This window comes from Paramisgurnus dabryanus, chromosome 2 (assembly GCF_030506205.2).
Source record: "Paramisgurnus dabryanus chromosome 2, PD_genome_1.1, whole genome shotgun sequence".
Taxonomy (NCBI): domain Eukaryota; kingdom Metazoa; phylum Chordata; class Actinopteri; order Cypriniformes; family Cobitidae; genus Paramisgurnus; species Paramisgurnus dabryanus.
Window position 1 is genome coordinate 28978253 of NC_133338.1, and position 25767 is coordinate 29004019.

The 25767-nt window shown below is 36.3% G+C and overlaps 1 protein-coding gene across 1 annotated transcript in view; it reads left to right on the top strand.

Moving 5' to 3' along the window:
* Positions 1-25767, top strand: part of fam189a1 (family with sequence similarity 189 member A1) — a 139068-nt gene that overhangs the window by 95863 nt on the left and 17438 nt on the right. Inside the window, exons 3-5 of the mRNA XM_065267669.2 lie at positions 12772-12882; positions 17919-18050; positions 24160-24267. Of these exons, the coding sequence (XP_065123741.1) occupies positions 12772-12882; positions 17919-18050; positions 24160-24267 (351 nt within the window). The remainder of the gene's footprint in view (positions 1-12771; positions 12883-17918; positions 18051-24159; positions 24268-25767) is intronic.

Below are 25767 nucleotides of genomic sequence, written 5' to 3' on the forward strand. Positions count from 1 at the left end.
ACATTAAAAGTTGAAAAGTGTGGGTTAATCACTAACTGACCCCATGGGAGTTGTTGTGGCCCTCAGTACATTCTAATCAATGAGTCTTTATGATGGTGTGTCGGGCTCCTCCGCCTACAGTCTAGACAGGTAAAATACCTCCCTGCATGTATTCCTATGTTTTTAATGACAATATTTAGTTATTTACCCTACGTTTGAATATTAGTGATAATATATTTTATACAACAGTTTGATCTGCCCGTCTAATTTGACTGGACAAGCGGTGTTCCTGATTTTTTAGCGGAGCTTGGATTTTACTCTTAGTAGGGGAGAGCAGGGCGAAAAAGTACAATTTTTTTCTTCAGAAAAACTTATTTTTAAAAGATAATGTTTTAGACAGAGATATATTTTTGCTGTGGTCAGTAACTCACAAGTGTGGTCTATCAATACCAGGTGGAATTTTGATCAAATATTAAACGACTTCAGTATCATTTTACTTTAAACACAAGTAGTGAATTGTTACTTTCGACCCCACGTCCAGGGAAGAAAGTAACACACAAATGGGTCAAAAGTAACACAACAGATCAAGATAGATTTTTGTGTTACTCTTGTTTTTATGACCCTGTTAATATGTAAATGCAAACATATTTTGTCGTTTATCTTTGTAAAAAATCATGAAATTACATTTTCATTTAAAATTTCAGTTTCATCAAATGTTTTAAAAGCAACCTGACAAGCAAATTTGAATTGTTGAGAATAAAAAAAATTCAACAGTTTGAACACTATGAAAATTAAATTAAATCTAATAAGAATAATATCACTTAAACAGTATTAGCAACAGGACGAAAGTAACAAGTGTTATCATGGTTTAAAACACCTTTCTGGATCTACATGCGGTAAATTAAGAATTTGTCAGTCAGGTCTGTCAAGGGTTGTGTGGCTATGCTGTTATAGTTTGTTATTTTCGTCCCTACGTCGTTTTTCCCTACTTTAAATAGTAATTATATATAAAATAAAACTAATGTACTTTAAATGTAGAAAACAGAGCTGAGTGGTTTTAACCACTAATGAACATTTCGTGTACCTGTAGTTCGTACACATGCCATCAACAATCAATGGTGAAAGTTAATACACGCAATTCACTTTATAAAACTAACTAAATATAACAAAAACAACAAGAACGACAAAATAAACCAAATATGCAACACCATAGTTTATTAATTCTGCCTGTACACACTGGATATTTAAGTGAAAGAATAACACTGTAGACATTACAATAAAGTTATTATTTATAAAGTTAATTAAGTTATTGACACGGCACATATAAACAAAATTATCTTCACAGGATTCTTTTTCTAATAAAAACATTTGTTTATGTCTTAAGTGTATGTATAGATTACAGTCAGAAACCAGTCTGTGCTTACAGATTAACCTACTAAAGTCTGTGTCATTAATGTTAATCAAAGAACTCATGACAAAGAGACAAATAGCTCTAAAAATAATAATATGTTTAATTTATACAATAAAGAAAGTGTAATGATTCATTTAATTTGATATCTGTACCTAATGATAATTTCAGACCTTATTAATGTACAACTTTGTTCTTTTTTTATAAATGTTTGCAATTTCTTTATTTGTTATTAGATTTTTCCCACCCGCTTTTTGCTGATCCAAAAAATAATCTGATCTGTGCCTCAAAAACTGTAATGTGATCGGTCACACACCCCTAGTAAAGTTAGTACGCAGTGATAGCCATAAATGCAATTGTACTAATAATTGGCATAATAATTTCTTTCGGTGTTTCGGTTTTCAGCCTTGGTTTCCTTTTTTTTTTTTTTTTGGTTTTCGGTTTTGGCCAAGAATTTTAATTTCGGTGCATCCCTAATGAGTATCATCCACTCCAGTAACTGACGAGAGAAGGATGACGTTAACCCCACTGCTTCGTTCTCATTGGTAGTCGCTCCTGAAATGCACTCAACATTTGCATAAAGTTAAACTTTTCTTAACTTTCTTGCGTCGCTGGACACGCCCATACGGTTGCCAACGGTCACTTTCGCTCGTGCGCCGGAAGTCGGCAGGTTTCCATTGAAATGATGAGATTGCGTTGCTGTGCTACTGCTGGTTGCTGGGTGTCTGAATGTCACGTCTCCTATTGGAAAATAACTAAACACCCGTGGTTGCTGTGTACCGTGGGAAACGCCCATAATATACTGTAAATCATTAATAATTCAATATCAGTTTTATTGTAATTTAAAAGTTCTCTCTAAAAGAGTTTTGTAAGTTTTAAGATTTGCTATAGAACATTAACTTTTGCTTAACCTACTTTTTGGGACTCTTTGGAAACTTTCTAATTGGGTCTTCTTTGTCGTTTGTCTTATAGAGGAGACCCGCTGCCCCCAACAGTCTTAAGCCTATAGACCAGTATGTTTATCATGACTCTCTCAGGGATTCACAGCTAACAGTAATAAATGAATGTGTAAGTGATACCTGGTGTTTAAACATTTTCCTCTCAGTGGATCCACTGCCTGTGAATAACAAAACACAGGCATGGCTGTCACTTCCTTTGCCCTCTGAGTCTTAACAATAACACCTTGAGAATGTGTTTGGATGGTGTGGGTAGAGAAGTCACTTATAAGATATTTAGGCTATGGAAGGATAGATGAGCACAGCATGGCTTTAATCAGATATGGTTGTGGCTGTGAATATCCTACTAGACAGCAGGGAAAAGTTTTTTTTGCTGAAGTGTGAATCACCCTCTGTGTCCCTTGGATCCATCTGCTAATATTCTTGCTGTAAATCCATCTCTAACCTTCATCTTTTCTGTTTATCAAAGCAGAGAGAAAAGAAGAAAGCTAAGATCCAAAACACAAAACCATATACTAAAGGTTCGCTAACTCAAGCTGAATGTTAATTCTATTCCGCGCCTATGGGCTTTCATCGCAAAACGTTTCTGTCGTTTTCACTTTCAGGCTAACAAGCCATAAAGACCCTATAAAGACAGAAAGCAACAGAGAAAATGAGGGGGACAGTAGAGGTTCAGACCTTTTTCCGTTCAAGCGTGGATGGTAATGGGAATTAGAGATGAAGTTTTAGAGGAAGAGAGAGCAAAAGTAGGCTGACATTCTTTGTCCTGGAGGTGAATATTCCAGGAACTGATCAAGTGATGTGCCTGTCTCGCAGGAAGAAAACAGAATGGCTGTGCTAGCAGTAAACAAACTCTAAAGAAGATGGTAAAAAGACAACATCAAACCAACAGTGTCCCGATCTCATCCAGGCAGAGATAATTGAAAATAAATGATGTGTTGTCGCAGAGGTGCTGCAGACTAAATACTAATTTGTGCTGCAGAGGCAGGATGTTCAACCAGCACTTGTCTTACCTCTTGCCTTTTCCAGCTGCCAGATCCATTTGTTTTTATCCTGTAATTTAACATGACCAAGTTAGATGTTTGCCTGCTTTCAAGTTAATCTTTCCATAGTCCATAGGTTTAGCTCTGCCACTAATAGTTTATTTATGTGCATTTGCCGTCTAATTCCAAGGTCACAAGTTAACCCTCAAACAGACATTGGGGTCTATATGACCCCAAACAACATTTCATTCGTTAAAAAAAGGTTCCCTTTATTTCAGAGATATACAATTTTTGTGTCAATATGACCCCAATTGAAAATGAATGGGAAATGCAATTTTTTTCCATTAAAAAAAAATCAATAAATCCAGAATAATATATTTATAATATAATATAATAATAATGATATTTGAGTAGGTGTAGGGTCAAAAAAGTTGAGTTTCTTATTTTTTATGCAAACTGAGAATGAATTCAGATCATATTAATGGTAGCTGCTTTGATTGTGTATTACCCTCGAAAAACAGGCAACCATGTCTGCCAGGTCTTCACATGTACCTATTCACACTGTGACCTGAATGTCAGCAGACAAGAAAAATATATTATTCCATTTGAAATCAGTCTAGCAAAACTTATTATTATATGTGACCTTGATGAGACTACCGTAGGAGCATTAAAGTTTGATTTCAGTCATCTGAGTGTTTGACATGACCTCAGTCAATATTAAAGATATCAATGCTATATTTTCACAGAATGTTCTTTATGTAGGATGATTTTATATAACAAACAGTAAAAACAGCAAACAGGTTTTCAAAAACAAATCACATATAACTACAGTAAATATTTGCTATTCATGTTAATTGCAGATAAATTAATTTAATCCGAATACTTCTTGATACTAAATGGCTGAGCATCATGTAACATTTTTTGACAGACACATGGTGTAGTTATAACATCTACTGTACCAAGCAGGGTAACTAACTAACAATCCAATCAATTTTTTTTTTTGTGGGCAATTTCGTATGTATCTGTCAAACAGCGGAAACACACCTTCATCACCTTCATGCTAGCGGTGTACACAGACCATGACAGACAGATTTTTTTTTTTGGTATTTAGCAATGTGCTTTTGATGCCTCGAGATCACTTAGTCACCGTGACTAATGAGTGTACTGAGGAGCCGGATGGGCAGAGACAGACGATTGGCAGGCTGAAAGGTAATCCTCCATCAGCAGGGCAATTAACAGACCGCATTAGATTGAGCTGAGAAGCGGATAGAAGAGACGGGTCTGAGACCTGCCTGCCATCTCTGTTTATGAAACAGTGAGGAATAGATGTGTTTAGTGTGAGTCATCACCTTGTCTGCTGATTGATTAGGTCGATTTTTGTTCCTTCCTTAAACATTGGACATTGATGCATTGAGTAACTGAGGAGGTTAAGAATTAGATAAAAACTCACTTTGCTTACAGATAGTTGAAGCATGTGGATTTTGTAAAACAATGTGTCACCTAGGGTTTTGCATAGACATCTTTGAAGTCAACAATTAACTTTTTGCTACACATTTCTAATTTTCACTCATTTTTAAAATATGTTAATAAACATGTAAGGTCTATTTCCCCCCTAAAGAAATGAAGTGCTTTTGTAAAATATATTTTAATTCATGTTAAAAACTATTGTGTTTATGTAGCCCAACCGGTAGAGCATTGAGTTAGCAGCGCAAAAGCTTTCAGGGAACACATACTGTATACTGATCAAATGTACAACTTCAATGCATTGTAAGTGTAAAGGTTAAGATTAAAAAGTCTGCCAAATGCGTAAAAGTTATTTCAACCATATTTTATCAATACCTCAATAAATACTGTTTTATTTCACTTGATGTTGAAATCACATGAATAGACCTGTAATGCTTATTTAAAGCAACACTATGTAACATTGGCACACGGTTCACCCATATGATTGATAAGTGCAATTGTCTGTTACCAGTGTCATAAATACTGTCGTTGTATAAGCCTCCCTGTGGGCAGGGAACTAAAATAATTTTTATAGACATTAAGTTAAAAAAACTACATAGTGTTGCTTTAATCTTGGTACTCCCCATATTATCCGAACAGCATAACAATTATAAAAGTGCACTTGAATAAGTTTGACTCTTTGTGAGATTGCATTAACATTGTTCATGGAAGCTGAACTATCAGCAGCGTATTGAGGAGTTGATGCTTGACTGATCTTCTGCTGAGCAGAGAGTGTGTTTATCTTAACTGATAAACTAAATACAGAAACTTAGTGAGGATTAGTATTTACTCATATGGCGGTTTTCCAGACAAAGCTTATCCTAGTACCAGACTAAAATGCACTTAATATAAGAACATCTGACATATCCTAACATACATCAGTGCTGTTGTTTTATCTTGAAATGCACACCAGTAGTTACTTGCATTGTCAAGAAAAAGTATGTGAACCCCTAGGAATGAACTGGTTTTCTACAGTGTTATCTAAAATGTGATCAGATCCTCATCTAGGTCGCAATAATAGACAAACACAATGCGCACAAGCTGGCAACACACAAATAATTTTGGCTCTTTGTGTAATTTTTGAAAACACCCATTAACATTCACAGTGCTGGAGGAAAATAAAAGTGAACCCTTGGATTTAATAGCTTGGTGAATCTCCTTTGGCAGCATTTACTTCAAGCAAGCGCTTTCAGTACTTCTGAATCAGACCTGCGCATTGTTCAGAAGGAATTTTTGCCCATTCCCTTTTACAAAACAAATTACATTTGTAGGATGTCTGGTGCGAACCATGATTCTTCTGAGGTAATTTCTATGGGGTTAGGGTTTGGGCTTTGACTAGGCCACTACAAATGGCACATTTTGTTTTTCTTAAGCCAGTCTGTGGTGGATTTACTTTGATACTTAAGGTAATTGTCCTGATGCATTAACCAACTTCTACTGAGCCTCAACTGGTGGACAGCCACCCTGACATTATCCTGTAGGATATTTTGTTAAACTTGGGAATTCATTTTTCCCTACGATGATGGCAAGTGGTCCAGGCCCTGAGGCAGCAAAGCATCACCAAATAATGATGTTCCCTCCACCATACTTCACTGTTGGGATGATGTTTTGATGTTGGCTGTGTCCTTTATGCGTCATAGTATTTTCCCTGAACAATTCTGTATTTTCCCAGTAGCACTAGGGTTTGCCTTGGTGCTCTTTTGCAAACTTCAGACTACAGCAATGTTTTTCAGGAGAGCAGCGGCTTCCTCTGTGGTGTTCTGCCATAGACATTGTGCCTGTTCAAAGACTTACGTATGGTAGACTGGCACTGATTTAATTTAGCTCTTTATATCATCATTATGATGCCACAGCTTTATAAACCATCAGTATTATACAGAAACGCAGCATAACAGATCGCTGTATCACAGACAGGTATCTCATGCAGCAAGAATGAATGTCATATATTTTCAGATTCCCATCCGCAATTGTAGGTGTCTCATGTCAAAAATATTTTACTCAAATTTACATTAGTTTACAGTATTACTGTGTTTTGGACTCTTTGTGTTATACAGTATCAAAGGAAAAGCTCTGAATATAGGCCACTAGTACACTACAAGAAAGGATGAGTTTCTTTTTTACATATCTTTTTGTGTTATATTTTTAACACATTATGTGTAATTTTGTGTTGATTTTGTGTTAAAAAAATAATAACACAGAGATGTGTGGATCAGCCTGGATTTAAGCTGCTGATATTATTTGTGGGCTGGGTATGATAGGATGGTAGGTGGCTGTTTTGTCACAGTGAGCACAATATGTTTGTATATCAACCAGGTGGTTTAAGAACATGACTATCAGTCGCTTCACATTTTAGTTCCACCACTTTCCAGTCTTTCATTATGTCGGGTAACTCTCTTAGACATTTATATAAAATATATTTTTCTGTTATATGCTGCTTCTTTTAATTCACCTCGCTGGAAAAACCCCAAAATTCCAAATCTTGCCCAAAAACGCTAAATGCCAATGCACAGTCATGTTGACAGGTGTAAACTGGCTGATGAGCGTTCGAGTCCTGATCTGGCGCTGTTGAATGGCACGTGCCACGCGACTCTTCTTACAGCTTGGCATGCAGGTGGCAGATGGGTTGTAATTAATGAGAGCCTGTTAAACAGTGATATGTGATCCCACACGGTAATTAGAAAACACCCAACATGGAGCCATAGAGAATAATTATTCCGTCAGGGATCGGGCTCTCAGGATTCAGTCCTCCTGAAGGAGATTTTAGTGGGACAGATCCAACTAATACAAATAAACATATGTGAACATTCTGTCTTAAAAATATCTGCCTTAAAACTAATAAGTATGGTTAGTTCTTGAAAGCAGCTGCTTAAATACAATCCCACACTATCTGCCGATAGACTGGGAGTTCATAAAGAAGACAGCATGTTGCAATTAAAGTTAAATATTGAATTCGAGTCGCAGTAGTGGATTGGAAGCGAAGCAACTAAATTTGTCTTTTGATATTGCTCACCGCAAACTACAAAGCATTTGCCGAAAACACAATTTTTCCTCCTCTCTACTACCAGCAGAGTAAAATTAGAGATTGCGTGTGTATTTCATTTGCTTTGCAGTTAAAGGAAGACAGAGTAGTAACATCTCAATTTTTGCTTTCCAAAATCAGACTCATTATTGCCTGTGTTGGTCCTCAATCATCATTTGTGCTGTAATGTGAGAAGTGATGGAGATGTCATCTTTTTAACAGAAGCTCAGCTTTAGTTTTATGTTTGTCATTTTGATAGAAAACATTTTGATGGGAATGTTGTTAATAAAGATCGAGGTTTGTTTTCCGTAGCAGCTTACATCTTCCACATTGCAAAAAAAGCTATAATTTCACATCTGGTTTTGCGATACTCATGCTTTTATCAATCTTTTTTACACATATAGGAAATACATTGTCATCATTTTTGGCCAATGCCCATAACCTTGTTCAAGGCGGGCTTTAACCTAGTTCAGTCATTCAGCTGCAATGGATCACCTTTGTCATCTCTACAGTGTCTGCACATTATTAAGTGAGGAGAAAACTAAGTGCTTCGTTTCCAGCGTGTCTCGGCCAAGGACCTTCACAACCTCAGGACGTTTGTGAATCCCCACACACATCAGTCTCTCAACCTTTAATTCACAGGGAGTCTACAAAACACTATCTCACCCCTTTCAACAGCATTCCTGCATGTTCCAAATGTTAATGTCTGTCCATGTGATTGAGTTAAAACGAGACTCTCTGCCCTTTTAAACTTTCACGTTTAGCTTTTTCTCTCTATCTTATCCTGTTTCTACTGACACGTCTGGTAGCACAAGGTTAATGTACCGTCAGGTGCAGGGCCACATTAGTAAATCATGATGTGTGTGGAGCTCAGACCAGCGCTGATATACAGCACCGTGTGCTAGCAAGTTATTTGCCAGGGCTGGTCGTGACAGCTTTAAAGCCATTGTGCTGCATAAAAACCTTGATTTACAGCAACCGGAATGTCCTACGTATTTCATCCTTCACGGGTGAAATCTCCGAAGTGTCATCCGAGAAATAAAGAGAATTGTTTTTAACGGAGAGACGGGGAGAACAACCAGGAGTCGCAGTTCACGCCAGCAGTGCAAAACAAGAAAAATGATAACGCTTGAGATCTATCGAGCGGCACAGGGCTGCATTCTTATGACGTGAGGCTGGAAATTACGCAAAAATTGCTTTCTCCAGCTGACCATATGTCATAGGCAATGCATCATCGTCTTGTACTAAGGAATTGTGGGAGAGGTAGTATATCAAGATCAAGAGACAAATACCCTAATGCTCTGAAGTGTACTTCTGTTTCTGTTTGTCATTTATTTATGCGAGCAGTTAGGGGCCGTCTCTCACAGTAATGAGTTTGGGCTCAGATGGTGAGATCAGCAGTAATTGTTTTGGTTGAAGTCATTGATTATTGAATGCTTTAATTATTAGTCACATCTGTTCCTTTCTGTTTCCTCATGGATGAAGGTCTCGGATCAATCTTGTTCGACTTTTGCACTGTCAAGTCGAATCCCATAAACCACAACGGGTTTATTTTCGGTATAATCGAACTAGACACATTTTACAATGTGTAGCCATTGTGTACACTTGTGTAATAATTAACCCCTTTCCATTCCTGAAAAAGGCTTAAAAAACGCCTATAAATTAGGGCTGTCATAAAGATTAAATAATCGTCTCATTGCGATTGTTTGACCTCATCGTGATGATTTCTGATCACCGCAATGATTGCACATCTCTCTAAAAAACACAAGGGGGAGCTGCAGCACCTGTATAAATGAGACATTATCAGATGGTGCTCCTTAATTGGGTGGCAGTGGTTCAGTGGTTCATGTAGGTTGTCTACAAATCAGAATGTTTGTGGTTCAATCCCCGGCTCCACCTGACCAAGTGTCAAGGTGTCCTTGAGCAAGACACCTAACCCCTTGTGCCCCCGACGAGCTGGATGGCGCCTTGCATGGCTGACACCGCCTTTGATGTCTGAATGGGAAAATGTGAGGCAATATGTAAAGCACTTTGGATGGCCATTGGTCTATGAAAGCGCTATATACATGCAGTCCATTTAACTGACAGTGTAGCGCGATACATTGCAAAGCCATTAAATACAGTGGAAGAAACGGCATTTAAAAAAATGCTGCAAAACTTTGATAAGCAGTATGAACTGCCAGACAAAACATAGATTTCCAAAACAGAAATTCCAAATATCGGGAAGTAAAGGATGCTATTCTTAAGAGTCTGTAAGGAATAGATTTTTTTTGCAGCCACTAGAGACATGTGGTCCAGTACTTATATGACCTTAGTAGGATTTATTTTCAGTTATTTTTCAGACACTTTATTGTTTGTATTTATTATGAAGAATTTTCAGGTTTTTAAATATATATTCATTAATAATTACTTTTAAATATATTTTATGTTAATTAATATTTACTGCCAAATATAATTAAAAAAATAATATAATTTAATCATAACAATGTGTGAAAATGATTTTATGAACAAACAAAAAATGTATGAGAATTAACTGTCAAAGCCCTAACACAAGGCACAATTTATTAGACAATTAACTGTCTGTCCAATTTCATAATCGTGACAGCCCTACTATAAAGGACATCATTCGAATCACAAGAATCTCAGATTTTCAAAGATATGTGACATGTTTAGTTTTTTGTTAAGTTTTTTATTAAAGGTGCAGTGTGTATCTAGCAGTGAGATGGTGAATTGCAACCAACGGCTCAGTCCACCGTTTACCGAAATGCATAGAGAAGCTACGGTAGGCGCCACAGGACAAACATGAAGTCTAGGACAAAATACAGAACTAGTGACAAAACGCGCTCTGTACACTGTCAGAAAAAAAGGTACAAAGTTGTTCCTTTTTCTGTCGCTGGGGTGGTACCCTATACCTTTTTGTACCTTTATGGGTATACAACACATTAAAATGTTGTACCTTATGGGGTACAATATTATACGCTAAGGACCAATTGTGTACCTCAGGGAACAATTTTGTACCAGTTCAATTTTAGGGGTACAAAACAGTTAACTGTACCTTTGGAGGTACAACCCCAAAAGGTACAACATTGTATTATGTTTATATACAGTGTTTCCCACAGGATTTTGAGAGACTTGTGGCGGTGATGACGTCACACTCTAATTAACATATATGTGACATCATCACGTGTTTGCGTTTGATCCGGTTTGATCGAGTGTTGGCACCTGAAATATGTTTCACTTCTACTCTTTGATCTGTCACGTTATATTGCATTTTAAAACAACTGATTGCTATTATTTACATATTATCAGTTCTGTTGTCAGACATAAAATGAGCAGACTATAGCCCTATTCGGATGGGATTAGTTTTACGGTTGTAGATGGCGTAATGTAATTTTACCACAGGACGTCTGTAATATTGATGGTCAATTCGGACGGGATTAGAAATCTCAGTTAAACATTCGGAAGTGGGAGGGGTAACTCGATTGCGCAGCAGGTCACCTCTCTCGTCATCATGTGTAACTGGAAACTGGAAACACATGTGTTTAATTTCAGTTTGGGGAGAACGTCAGTTTCAGGAACAGTTCTGTGCCTCTGAGAAGTGAATTTGACTTTTTAAAGTTTGTCTCGTGTTATTCAGGAACTGACTTGCCACTGACTTGTTTTTTTCGCCTAGAATACAAGTAAATGCTTAAGCGCTTTTATATTTGAAAGAAACCCGCAAAATAACAGGAAATTACGAAACGTACGTGTATGTTTACAGCTGGTATATAAATCACCATACATTTACATTGAAGTCTTACTGCTGTGGTTCTTCTCATCAATGTCTTGTTATGAGCCCCTTTTTATTTAAATGGGAGTTTTATTGTCGCGTATAGCGCAGACAATTGGGTGCAAATTCAGAAATATGAGAGAATACACAGTAACTGTTACACAAAGTTACTACAAAACACGTGCGCAGGCATATCGCATTATAGAGAGGGAGAGAACGGGTGTGTGTGGGAAACACTAATGCTAACCTTTCGTCAAGTCATCGCCGTCTTTTCTGTCAGTAAAATCTGTGACTGTTGACGTTTACGCGAAAAAGAAAGTATACGGAGGAACGGACATTGAAACACCGCCACCTTTTCACGCTCGTGTGTGTGTGTGTGAGAGAGAGAGAGAGAGAGAGAGAGAGAGAGAGAGAGAGAGAGAGAGAGAGAGAGAGAGGGGCGCGCGCTGCATGCAACATAGAAAGGGAGGGCGCGCTGGGTGCTTGCAACAATGAATTAAGACGTTTTTAAACAGTAAAATATAAATGTAAATGGGGATCATGAAAAATCTATTTGTGTTGGCCAGCGCTGATTCTGTGGCGGTGCGCCACGAATAAATCAACGTATGGGAAACACTGATATACCAGTAAAGGTACAGAACGGTACCTTGGGGTACCACCCCAGCGACAAAAAAAGGTACAGTTCTCTACCTTTTTTTCTGACTGTGTAGAGCAGAGAGATTGCATTTCTGTCATTATATACTTCTAAAAGTTACACACTGCACCTTTAAGTTTTTGGTCAAATATTGCAGTGTTCCTCCCACGGTACATGGGAACTTTAAGGGGCTAAACATGTTCCTGTAGCTCACTTAATAGTGCAAGGTCATAGGTTTGACCCACGCAGACTGAAAAAATGTATTACTTGAATGCACTGTAAATCGCTTGGGATAAAAGTGCAGTCATTTTTTGTAAAACAAGAAGAACTAACTAGATAAATCGTTTGGAAGCATGCCTAGAAATCAGATGGCGCATGCAGACACACTTATGCAGAATCATTCCTTAATGGCTGTTTAATGAGGTGAAAAGTTGCATCTCGGTGTTTTTGTTTATTAGGAGTTTTAATTTGCTGTCTAAACTTATGCAACCAACTGTCTGTTCTGTTATTGTCTCCACAGATCACTTTCTTCATGCTGTTGTCTGCTGTGTGTGTGATGCTGAACCTCGCCGGAGCCATCCTGTCCTGTCAGAACGCCCAGCTGGTCAACTCCCTGGAGGACTGTCAGCTGGTAAGAGCATCATAGGGCTTGTCCTCAAACACACACCTGAAATATCTACAATAGATTTTCTGTTACAATGTCCGTACTAATAATAGCCACGTGTGTATCAGTGAATCATTATATTTTTTATCACTCACTCAAAACGAACCTGTCACAAAAGAATCAAACCACTGAACACGAGTATCGCCCAGGAGAATCGTTCATTAACACAATGCCCTTGTCGAGAATCTCTATTAAATTATCTCAACATCCAGCAGCCGCGGCCTGGGGAATGACAGTGTCTGTTGGGACCCGTTTTTACGGCCTGCAATATTCTTGCTCTATTCCAGTAAAAATAAAGATTAACACCTACCACCTTTTGTCCTCATTAAAATGACGCGTCTGTGCAGACCGGGTGCCGATCGTCTTTCGAAGCTCGGAGGATTTCGCTAGCAGGAAAATCGCAATCATTCATCCTCCGCTGAACCGTTCTCTCTTGTTTTGTTAGAAGGTGCAGCATGCGAGGCGTGTGATGTCCGGTGAGCCGTTGCAATTTGATTCATGTACATTAGTCGCGCTAGAGCTGAATGTCATATCATGAGCTTATTATTATAGTGCAGATGTCTGTAAGAGATCATTAAGTGAATTTGAGTATATAAGACTGTACATTTGGCTTGTTTTCTATGCGTTTTTTATGTTTGTTTTAACTACCTGTTATGAAGACTGTAATTAAATCATAAAATTAAAAAAGTACAACATAGAACCAGTATGTGGTAAAGTAATGCTGCATTTTGTTTGTGTGCTGCCGGTCTAAGTGCATGTTTATAAAGGAGATTAATACAGCTGTCAGTATTTGTTGAGATTGAGATTTCTATTTAAATTGATTTATCAGCTCAGCATGGCCCAGACCTGGATTGCCCTTTACATTTATCTGCTGGGTGGAAGTGATGAAGAACTAAATTATCAGTTAGCAGCATTCAGAAAGGCTTGAAATGAAAAGACATGCGAACACTTCAATTTTCATGGAAAGTGGGGTCTAAAAAATATCAAAACCCACTTAAGATTTAGTATTTTTTCAAGGTTTTAAGGTTTTTGAAAGTAATTATGTGACATTGCCCATGTTAACCTGCATCCATTAAATCATACAAAATGCTTTTTGACTACTTTTGACTACTGACTACTTTGCACAAACATCTACACCAACTCGACACATGCTGTCATTTAAACAAAAGGGAGACCAACAACATACTGTGCTATACAATTTTAAATTGTAAATTTGTCAAGGTTTGCACTCAATTTGTTGTGTTGATGTAATTAAAACAGTTAATTAAACTGGAGGAAGCTATCAGATTTACATACACTGCAAAAAATACTTGTTGCACTTATATTTTTAAGTTTAATCCATTTGAAATGACCATTAATCTGAACTTTCTTGACTAGTGAGGAGTTGCTATAAATTTGAAAAATAAAGTTGAAATAATAATTGTTAATAATAATTATTTAACTTTATTTTATAATTCACTCACTAGTCAAGAAAGTTGAGATTAATTGTAAATTCAAGTTCATTAAACTTAAAGGGGACATTTCGCAAGACTTTTTAAAGATGTCCAATAAAACTTTGGTGTCTCCAGAGTACGTATGTGAAGTGCTTGCTCAAAATATCGTATACATCATTTATTAAAACATGTTAAAATTGCCACTTTGTAGGTGTTAGCAAAAATGTACCATTTTGGGTGTGTCCTGTTAAATGCAAATGAGCTGATCTCTACAGTAAATGGCAGTGCTGTGGTTGGATAATGCAGATTAAGGGGGGGTATTGTCCCTTTTTGACATCACCAGGGGAGCCAAATTCCAATTCCAACATGCTTGCAGAGAATGGGTTGTTGTTGTACTGAGTTGTTCTTTTTTACATTTTCTAAGTTGATACAAACTCTGGGGACCCAATTATAGCACTTAAACATGGAAAAAGTCAGATTTTCATGATATTTCCCCCTTTAAAAATGTAAGTGCAACAAGGTTTTTTACAGTGTATAAACAGAGTACTTAGAAATTTCTTTAAATAAAAGTTTAGTGGAAGACCTCAGAGTTATAAATTGATTCTGCGTTCATGTCTCTGTGTGCATTAATCACCAGGTAATTCTTATTTGTTTGTCACAAACACAATTAAATGCATGATTGGTTTTTATGGATGAAGGCTTTGAATTAATTTCCACTTCTTTCTGACGTTAGTGATCTGTCAGGCTTATCGCTTTTATATTTACATAAGCATTCACTTTAACAGACCAAATACCATTAAGCAGTTTTGTGGTTAGGTTAGCAGATTGTATCAGTAAGTATTCAATGAAATGGACCTAATAAATCAATCAGGTTTTATCATAGCAAAAAAAAGAATTGTAGTTCCTTCTGTGACAACTTATTGATATCTAGACCGGAATCTCTGATGTTGGTTAAAACCAGTGGTTGGCCTGTTACTGGCAGTTTTGCGGCGTATATGAAACATCTTAGCATGAAAATTGCTTCACGGCAAAAGTATTTTTATATCTTTGAATTTAGTGATTCAACGGTGGGTTGAACAGTGTTCAGTCGGATCTGTGGTGATTAGAGTCTTTGACAAAAAATGAAATCTAATGCACTGGGCAATGGAGACATACTTTGATGATGAAAAATGATCAGATGTATTTTAGATGAATGCACCATGAAAGTGTTGATGGCTCTTTGAAAGTGAACCTGAAAACGCTTTAAAGATTCATATCGGCAAGGCTGAACCCACATTATTATGACACAAGCTAAAAAGATTGCGTCCTACAGCTGAAATATACCGGTAAATATTTCAAACATTTTAGCTTTTGTAACAAACCCAAAGATTTACTGCAGATCAGTGGCAGCCATTGACTTCTTTTTTGAGGGTGCATGATGCGAAACTCATCAAAACATGTATTTATGTGTGTGGCTCATCAAAATATGTGTTTATGAGAGGGGTTTATGATAAAAGAGACGCTCTCGTTTGCCAGATACTCGCTTAATCTCATGTATAATCAGCGTTTAGTGTTAAATTAGTGTCTTGTAACAACCTGAGTGTCTCTTTTATCATAAACCCTTTTGACGTGTGTTCAGCAGGCTTGTATTTTGACATGACAAGCCTCACACATGACTCTCCGAACACATCTTTTTAATTTGCTCCCCTCGGAAGAGAAGGGACTGCTGCAGATTAAATCATACATTTAATGTAACTAAATACATTATTTACATGCATTATACTTTTTTAACAAAGCATAAATTATGACATTAAAAGTGGTTTGTAAAATAATTGTAAAGTGTCCGCAGTGGAGAATTAAATGCTTTTTACATAACAATATGTTTTAAAGAATTGATAACAATGTGATTCTCTTTATTCTCTAAATTATAAACAATGAATGTGCAATGACACTGGGAAACTACAACTCCCATGAGCACTCCCTGCACCCAGCGCAACATACTGAGAGGCTCGCGTTGCGGACCAAAGTGCCACCTTTTTTTACCAGAGAGAGCGCGAGAGCTGATGGATTTGCGAATGCACGGGACGCAGTCTGAGCACACACACGTACACCTTGGGAAAGATAAAACAAATGCATGGAAGTGATTGAAGAGATTTAAAGTGTGTGCACAATCTCTGGGCAAGAGCGGAGAGAAATTCAGCGCATACCTGAATGCACACTTCCCAGTTTTGCTCGAAATCAATCAGTGGAGAGATCCGCCCATCATTTTAATGTAGGCTACTTTGTGCAACAATAATGCCCTCTCGACATTTGCCATTAAAAGTCTTAAATAACTTTTAACAGAAGCCACGATCAAGCATGTAAAAATTACTGCTGTTGTTAATAAATATTTAAAGTGTTTGTCTAGGGTTTTTGTGTTTATCTTCTTAGTTAACCTTTTACACCCCTGCTCCACTTTTAATATATTCATTAGAAATTAATCTATTGATGCCTTACTAGCATGTATTTCATGCACCTGAAGATATGATATGATCGATAGTACTGATATACCTGGTATATACCAGCTCATAATTTGGGTGGTCAGTCTGCATTTGAAAGTCAATCTGCATCTAATCTAGCTAAATCGAGTAAAATTACTCAAATTAAAGTCATTTTAGGATGCCAAAGTCAAGTTTAATCATAAAAAAATGTATTTTACTTGCAACAAAATTGTGGCCGGTGAAAATGCTGAGTGGCTAGTAACTTTGGAAAACAGCCACTTTGGCTTGTGAGCAAAAAAGTTAATGTCAAGCACTGATTGTCCAGTAATTCTTTATAGGACCAAAACACTTGTTATCCTTCTAGCAATAACACTGGAAATTCACAGACTCTGGTTAGGTGATTACCCTCCCTTTTCATCTACAGATGGGGACTCAGACTAGGTTAAAACAAACTGCTGTCTTCAGTCTGCTGTCAGTACTTCACCTGATTTAGGGATTAGCATGTTAAACATCTCTCTCCCCTCTACAATCCTCAGAGACTTGATTTTGCCCTGACTAAAATATTAATGAAGTTGTTTCCTCAATTCAGTTAACCCCAGCTTGCCAAGTTCATACTGCTTTTGTGCAAAATGTGTCAAATAAAGCTTCTTTTTCAGTCTAAACACAAGGCGTTTTTTAGTTTTTCATAACAACAAAATACAACATTACTAAGCTTTTTATATTATCTCACTAACTGCAAAATAAACATCTGCCTTTACTAACTTGAAAACATGCATATCATAAAACTGACAGTATTAAAACAATTTTCACACTTTTATATAACTAAAAAGGTCAAATTAAACACAACAAGCCTCCATTAAGGGTAGTTTAAATGGTCACATATGTTAAAATTACTTGACACAAGACGCAATCACTTATATGTGAAAATAAATACATGTTCAATACATATTTTAGTGTTATACAGTTTGAATTGATTAATAATGTGTCATTCTACAATCTGACACATTTCAGTTTGTGTTTACATGATACAATGCAATTTTATTTTCCGTCTCGGAGAGATTATAATTTGACTAGCATAACACTGAAATCATTTGTCTCTGTCCTTCTCCAGATCAAATTTGACAGTGATGGTGTGTGTGTCTGCTGTGAGCTGGAGCACCTGAGATCCACCTGTAATAATCTGGGAGAGACCCTTAAACTCAACCCACTGAGAGACTGCAACACAATACGCCTCCGACTGAAGGTATTATTCTGTGTGTGAGGGTTTAGATGTTGATAACATAATCTCTTTGTATTTATTTCACACAGTAAATGAGATGAACTATCAAATGAATGATGATTAAGATTTAGTCATCATTTTCATTTGGCTGTTTTCATTTATTCATCATTTTAATACTCTAGTATTATGAGTATTTCTATTCCGTTAACACGTTTTGATTAAGTAAATTGATGTGACATTAGCAGCCAAATGAAAACATTCAGATACATTAGACGTTGTAGATGGCACAGTAATGTGTTGATTTAATACAATGTTTTTAGGATACATGTTTGATAATCTATTATTTTTCTTATTACTAAAAACTATATTTAGTATCTCTTAAAAGATATTAAGTCCTAAACAAAAACAGCAGAATAGTGAATATTCATATTCATCTTGATTAAGAATGATTGGTTACATTTGAGGGTCTGGTCCCAGGTAGGGATGATGTGGATCTATGAGAGATCGTAAGACCTCAATCGTGCTCTATCATGCCTTTGGGCAAGCACTTAACCACAAGTTACGCCTTGGCTACTGTGCCTGCAGAAACGACACAGTAAGTCACCTTGAATGAAAAGTGTATGCTAATGTAAAAGAAGAATAGCATTTAATGTGATGAATAATGCTCATTCATTCAAATTAACCCATGCTGCATTGCAGTCTTACATGCACATTCATACTTTTTAAAATAAAATAGAAACATTTAAAAGAATACTCTGGCTTTTAAACATTATTTCTGAACACAGAGAGTTTTGGAGATTGCATTATGTTTTTGATGAATATATCATTAAATTATCACACTTCTAGCCAGGAAAAGGCTTTTTGGCTTTGGTCCTATGCACATTTGCTGGGCTCCTCTAGGGATTTCTTAATTTTCACACATTTTTCCTTTGAATTTTAGTGAGCACACCAACCATTTAGCAGAGAATTACATGCTACTCTTAAGAACGTCTGCCTTATTGGAGACGTCTCTTCACATCGCACTGTGGGTCTCTCTCTCTAATGTGCAGAAGAGGCTCAGTCATCTTTAGTTATGCATCTTCAATTAGTGCCTGCCGTTAGTTTCTTATTCACCATCTGAGTCATTCACTCATGCAATCCATGTTCTGACTGCATTTGGCAGCATTTAAAATGGCTTGTGGTAATGTGAAGTTTCCACAAATTCGCTTATATCCAACATTCACTGCTCTTTATGAAACCATGAACATTTTTACAGAGTTTTTTAAGCAGCATATATGCTTATAAAAATTCTTGCAAACCTGCCACATGAAACCTTTTAAAAAGCAACACCATGTATAATCACATTTACAGAACTATATATTCTGTGTGGTTTGGGTATGCTGTATTTATTGGGAGGGGTCAACAGTATTTCATGCATTCTGACTTATTAACGCAGTTTAAGAGTTGGTTCAATCAAAGTGTCAAAAAGCAGTATTTTTGTGCCAAATGCACTCTGCCAGTGTTCGGAAAGTTTTTTTTCTGACACGGGTACAGCTTACGAATTATAGGTAGGCCTTACATACAGTATAATTTCTTTTTATGGGAACATTTTCCCCTGGAAAAGCATGCCCACACGTCAATCAGAGGGAGAACCAAGGATGTTAGAAGTCACAGGCATCACTTCAAGCTTGGTTTTATATCAAGACTTAACAATGGCACGAAAGAAGAAGTGTGTTTTTGGATAAAGGGAAAAGTAAGCCAGCATTATGGAAACAATAGATATAGTTTGTTTATCCAGGGTAGCGGGTGAGATTTGCGTGTGTGTTTGTTGAACGCTGGATTTTGTTGAAAAGTCCCAACAGGGTCATGATTTGCAGGCGGTAAGTAAGACTCCTGTGTTATGTTGGAAAATGCGCGTGTAAGTGCATATAATGTAAATGGCATGAACATGTAGTGAATCATAACTTATCCATTGTTGTATACAGTGTTTCGTGCTTCACTCCACCTGCAGCTCGTGACTCCTTCTCCCGAATGTTTCCATGCATTATCATCGGAAAGAATCAGTAAAGCTGATCTGTCTTTTATAAATCTGATAAAACTAAAGACTCTTTGGAGATATGAAGGATGTAATACTACTCCATAGGTACTCCAGATTAACATCAGATATGCAGAAACAGCATGTGTTATGGGAGCTTTAAGATAAAAGCTATAAGTGCCATTGTTTTTATTTGACCTCTAGTTTACAGGCTTTTATCATTTGACACATTTATACACAAACATGCACAGAGTAGATGTTCTTTTCAAAGATGGTCTGTGAAATGTATTTTCAAATCTCTTTGCTATCCTGAATATAACAGCTCTCTTCAGATGAATTGTATATAATTAGGATTACTAGTTAAATCTACAGATGTTAATTACTTTGGAGTGAAACTAGCGTTCTCCTGCTGAGAATGAAAATTGCTGGTACTATCATCTGCCTGAATCAATGATAAACAAAGACTATAGGAATGAATTACCAGCTTCTTGTATATTACTGTAAAACAAAACATACAAATGAATACATTGACAGAGCCAAGACTTGATCATTTATATGTCATCATTAAATAAATACTGTATCATTTTTTCTGCACTCTATTAAATTTCATAGTAACATTATCATACGTAATGTTTGTTTTGAATAAAAGTGTTGCTTATCTAACAAGTTAGAGATTTTTCACCATTGTGCAAAACAGTTTGCATTGTGCCATCCCATGCCCATCTGTCTGGGTCAACTTGCACAGTTGAAGTTTAATTTCCTACAAAAAAAAGTTTGTCTTCTGAAACTACATAGGTTGTATAAAATGTATACAAATTAGAGAAGAATATTGTACCACGCTGAAAATGAAAGTCTTTCTTGCCTGGGGGTAGACAAGCAGCTAATGTGTTTTGAGGCCAGTGAGTGTATAAAAAAAATGCTTGTACAATATTAGCTTTAACCACCTAATGATTTATAAATCTTCAGATTGTAAGGTTAAGATGCTCGAGAATGTATTTGGTTTTCTGCAGGTATGCATTGCCGTCGCTCTGCTTTTTGTTCCTTTGTTGTCAAGGAAACAAAAGCAGGTGTTTCTCAGTGAAGCTGACCTACAGTAGCACCTCTGTTTGATGTGCTGGTACAGAATCACGCTGTCCAGTTCAAATAGAGTTCAGTAACCTATAGATTTAAGCTAGGTTTTCACAACACCATTTCCAGCTACAAATGGATTTTTGTATGCGTTTTGGCTGTTTAATTACACCAACTTCAAGGGTCCTGAAAATGGAAACTTTTGTAAGTGGGTTTCAAAGTGTGCAAGTTTTTACAAACTAAACTGTTATTTTCTTAGTTTAAACTATATACACTAAAAAATTATGCTAAATAGTACTAAAAGCTTGTAATCATAGGGAAACCATTTTAAGCACTAATAAAAACATTTTTAGTGCTATTTAGCACCATTTTTACAAAAACGCAAATTTGTATAAACAGTGACATCATCAACTACTGACCTGGCATGCATACAGCGTTTTACATCGGGTTTACAATTTTGGCTGTCCCAAAAAAAGAGGGGGTCATCATGAAACATTTGTGATCATTTCTATGATTGTAGCTCCTAAACGTCGTACAGTTCGAGAGATTCAAAGATGGCAGATGTCATGGTAAGATGGTAGCCTATGTGATTATTGTGTGGCAGTTTCAGAAACTTGGCATGATCCTACAACCTGCACCTACTGAATAGAAAAAATAAAAATGCAACATGAAATGATGTATTGATTTAAGTGACGTATTAAAAGTTTTCTTCCATGAATTCTATGTAAAGAGCTTAAAGGAATAGTCTACTCATTTTCAATATTAAAATATGTTATTACCTTAACTAAGAAGAGTTGATACATCCCTCTATCATCTTATTGCGTGCACGTAAGCGCTGGAGCGCGCTGCTACACTTCGATAGCATTTAGCTTATCCCCATTCATTCAATGGTACCACTCAGAGATAAAGTTAGAAGTGACCAAACACATCAACGTTTTTCCTATTTAAGATGAGTAGTTATACGAGCAAGTTTGGTGGTACAAAATAAAACGTAGCGCTTTTCTAAGCGTATTTACAAGATGAACTATATTTTATGGCGTAATAGCACTTTTGGGAGTACTTCGACTCGGCGCAGTAACACTCTCCCTCTCCCATTATGAGAGGGAGAAGGGGAGCGGATTTTTCAGGCGAGTTGAAGTACTCCCAAAAGTGCTATTACGCCATAAAATATAGTTCCTCTTTTAAATCCGCTTAGAAAAGCGCTACGTTTTATTTTGTACCACCAAACTTGCTTGTATAACTACTCGTCTTAAATAGGAAAAACGTTGATGTGTTTGGTCACTTCTAACTTTATCTCTGAGTGGTACCATTGAATGAATGGGGCTAAGCTAAATGCTATCGAAGCGTCGCAGCGTGCCCCAGCGCTTACGTGCACGCAATAAGATGATAGAGGGATGTATCAACTCTTCTTAGTTAAGGTAATAACATAGTTTAATATTGAAAATGAGTAGACTATTCCTTTAACATTGCAGTAATTATGATGAATATTCAGTATTATTGTACATACAAACAAGGCTAAAGGTTATGTAAACTACATGCACGCTTCTTGTGCAAAAGTGTCCGAAATAGTCCCCTATACCCTCATTCCCTATAAAAGTTTGCTAATATTGCATGAGTAAATGAAAACGAATGAATGGCCAAACACTCTGTAACATAATTCTGTATAACTATTAATGCCCCTTTAAGTCATAAATAAAATCCAGGCAAAATGTGAATGTGTATGCTTCTCTTGGGATGATCTATAGATTGTAAAAAATATAAACGTTCAATTCATACCTTAAAAACTTATTTTTGTTTTAACCTGTTTACATTATGTTTTTAATAGTGTAACCTAATCATCACATTGATAGCCATAGAAAATGGTTTTTGACTTTCAATTTAATTTAAATTTTACAACAAAATATTTGTTTAAGTGCAGGATTGATATTCTAGGGCAAAGATTAAAATTAGACCAAAGTAGTTAAGAAAATGTATTACAGCCTATTGTTTCTTAGGTTTTGTTTTACACATTTGCCCCCAGAATGCATGTCTTGACTGTTTTGGGGTTAAAAGTGTAAAGGATTACATTCATGTGGAAGCAATTACGCCTGTCCAGTCTTCTTAAGATGGACTCCATTCACATAAAGGGCTTCTGCACATATAAGAATTCAGCATTTTCCTTGAGGACATCATTGGGTCACATACATCCCATGTTGTCACTATGAGAGTCCGTACAGGCCTCTGTTAGCAGGTGTGTGAGATGGGCTGTCATGAATACTGAATGTACTTAACATTTTTATGTAGACAGATCTGCTAGCCAGAACTCTGAACAGAGCTGAGCTGACCTTGGATGTTCTCATGGTGTCTTTTTCTAAGTGACTCACTAACTACAATAAGCACACACTGAGCTCTGATGTTTCAGAGGAATATAAACTAACATTGGCTGCCCTCAACCATTAACTTATGCGTTATTATTTTGTGTCATTAAATCTAAATCTAAAATAACAGAACACAGGTTTCAAAAGCAGCCATGATTTAAAGGTGAATATAGATTCTTTGTTTAAAAAAAAACAATTTAACTCGTTTTGGATGTTGGTCACTTCATCAGAAACACACTTTACCAGAAAGACTACATTAGCTGACCAGTATTTTTGAATAGGAACTACTGTAGCTCATCATTGACTACCATAAACCAGCCTGATCCAGCATGTAACATCATGGTGGTCTACTGCTCTTTGCTTTTGATGATGATGACGTGCAGTAGTTCCGCTCTAATGGCACCATAATCTTTATCTTGTTCTTATTCCTGACTTTCTTTATTCAACCTTTCCTATAGTCACTTTCTCTCATCCAAACATTTGTTATTTTCCTCTGGACTCTGACTGCTTGTTTTTCTCTTTAATGACAAATAGAGCAATAAATGTTCGTGCCAGGCTGTTTTTTTTTTTTTACAAAAATTGCCACTCTTATTTATTTCTCTTCTCTCTGTTTCTCTTGGTCCTTTTATCTTTGTTTCTCACCCTCTTCCCCTCTCTCTTTTTATTTCTGTCTCTATTTCTCTCCGTCTCCCAGGAGCTGCTTTTCAGTGTGTGTGCACTGAATGTTATCTCCACCATTGTGTGTGCTCTGGCCACAGCCGTGTGCTGTATGCAAATGGTTTCTACTGATTTACTACAGATGGTAAGTGTGGCACATTTAGAATTGTGTGTGTGTGTTTAAGTGTCTTTCCGGTTGCTTTAATGATATTCAAATTACATTTTCTCATTGCATCATGTAAAAATAATCTGAGAGTCAAGACACATGAACATAAAATAGTTCTATTATAAAAGAAATACAACAGTGTGTATTGGAAATCAACTATAAAAAGTGCACATTTATTTAATTTAATTATAGAATGCACATAATTTTGACACAGATATTTTTCATTAAGGACAATAAAGCTAGTTCAAAGGAAAACAGGACTGTGGATTTGGGGATAAACAAAAACAAATCATTAAGCATATCCTTCAACTTATCCACACTGAATGACACGCTATCTTTCATAATGAATCATTTTTTCCCCAATAACATCTACTAGTGCCCTGATGTTTAGTTGTTTCAAAGTGGTTCTCCAGAATTTAATGCTGATCTTTGGACATTTTCCATTTTAAATATCAGGGCCTTTAAAGGTGCACTAAGCAATTTTCAATTTTGTTTTGCTGGTCGTTTTGTTTTGCACATGACAGCGGTTTTAAGTTCTTACACTGAAAAAGGGAAAAGTTGGGTCTATTACTTCAATTGGTAACACCTAAAAAATTTATTTTTTTTCATATTTTTTCACTTTAGTTTTACTTTAGTAGCACATTTGAACGTAATTTTTTGGGTGTTATCAATTAAAGTATTTTTGATTCAACTTTTCACTTTTTACAGTGTATGAAATTTTTTTGTTGCCAGTTCCATAGCAGAGCTCTTGGGGACATTTGTCATGTATAAATTATATTCTTATATTTTGAATTTAATTTTATTTTATTTTATTTTATTTTGTAACACTGTACAATAAGGTTGTATAAGTTAATAATTAATAAATGCATTCACTAACATATACTAACAATGAACAACACTTCTACAGTATTTATTCATTTTAGTTCATGTCATTTTCGGCATTTACTAATACATTTATAAAATCAAGTGTTGTAACTGTTGTTAACTAATTAATGCACCATGAACTATCATAAATAACTATTGACATTAACAAGAATTAATGCATGCTGAAAAACTATATTTTTCGTTCTTTGTTTATGTTAGTTAATTAATTTACTTATGTTCACTTATTACACTGCTCTCTGGAATGCTTGATTCTGATTGGTCAGTTGAGACATTTACAGGTTCGTTCTTTTCAAATAATAACCGCTCCAAAGTAATAATGCATAGCCGGTACTACTTGTACGATTAAGATCGCTCCGTGCCAATAAAGATTACTAGCTGTTTGGCGCCATCTTGTGACAAACACTGGACAACCATCATTTTAACATGTACGGAAAAAAACAAAACATTTAAACAGTGGATAGAAGAACGAACAACGACAAGACACAGAGAGCTTACTGAGACTGAACTTGACAAAATAGAGCATGACAGCTACGAAGCCAACACACAAAAAAATACAGAATGGGCATTAAAACTTCTCAAAGACTAGTTAAAAGA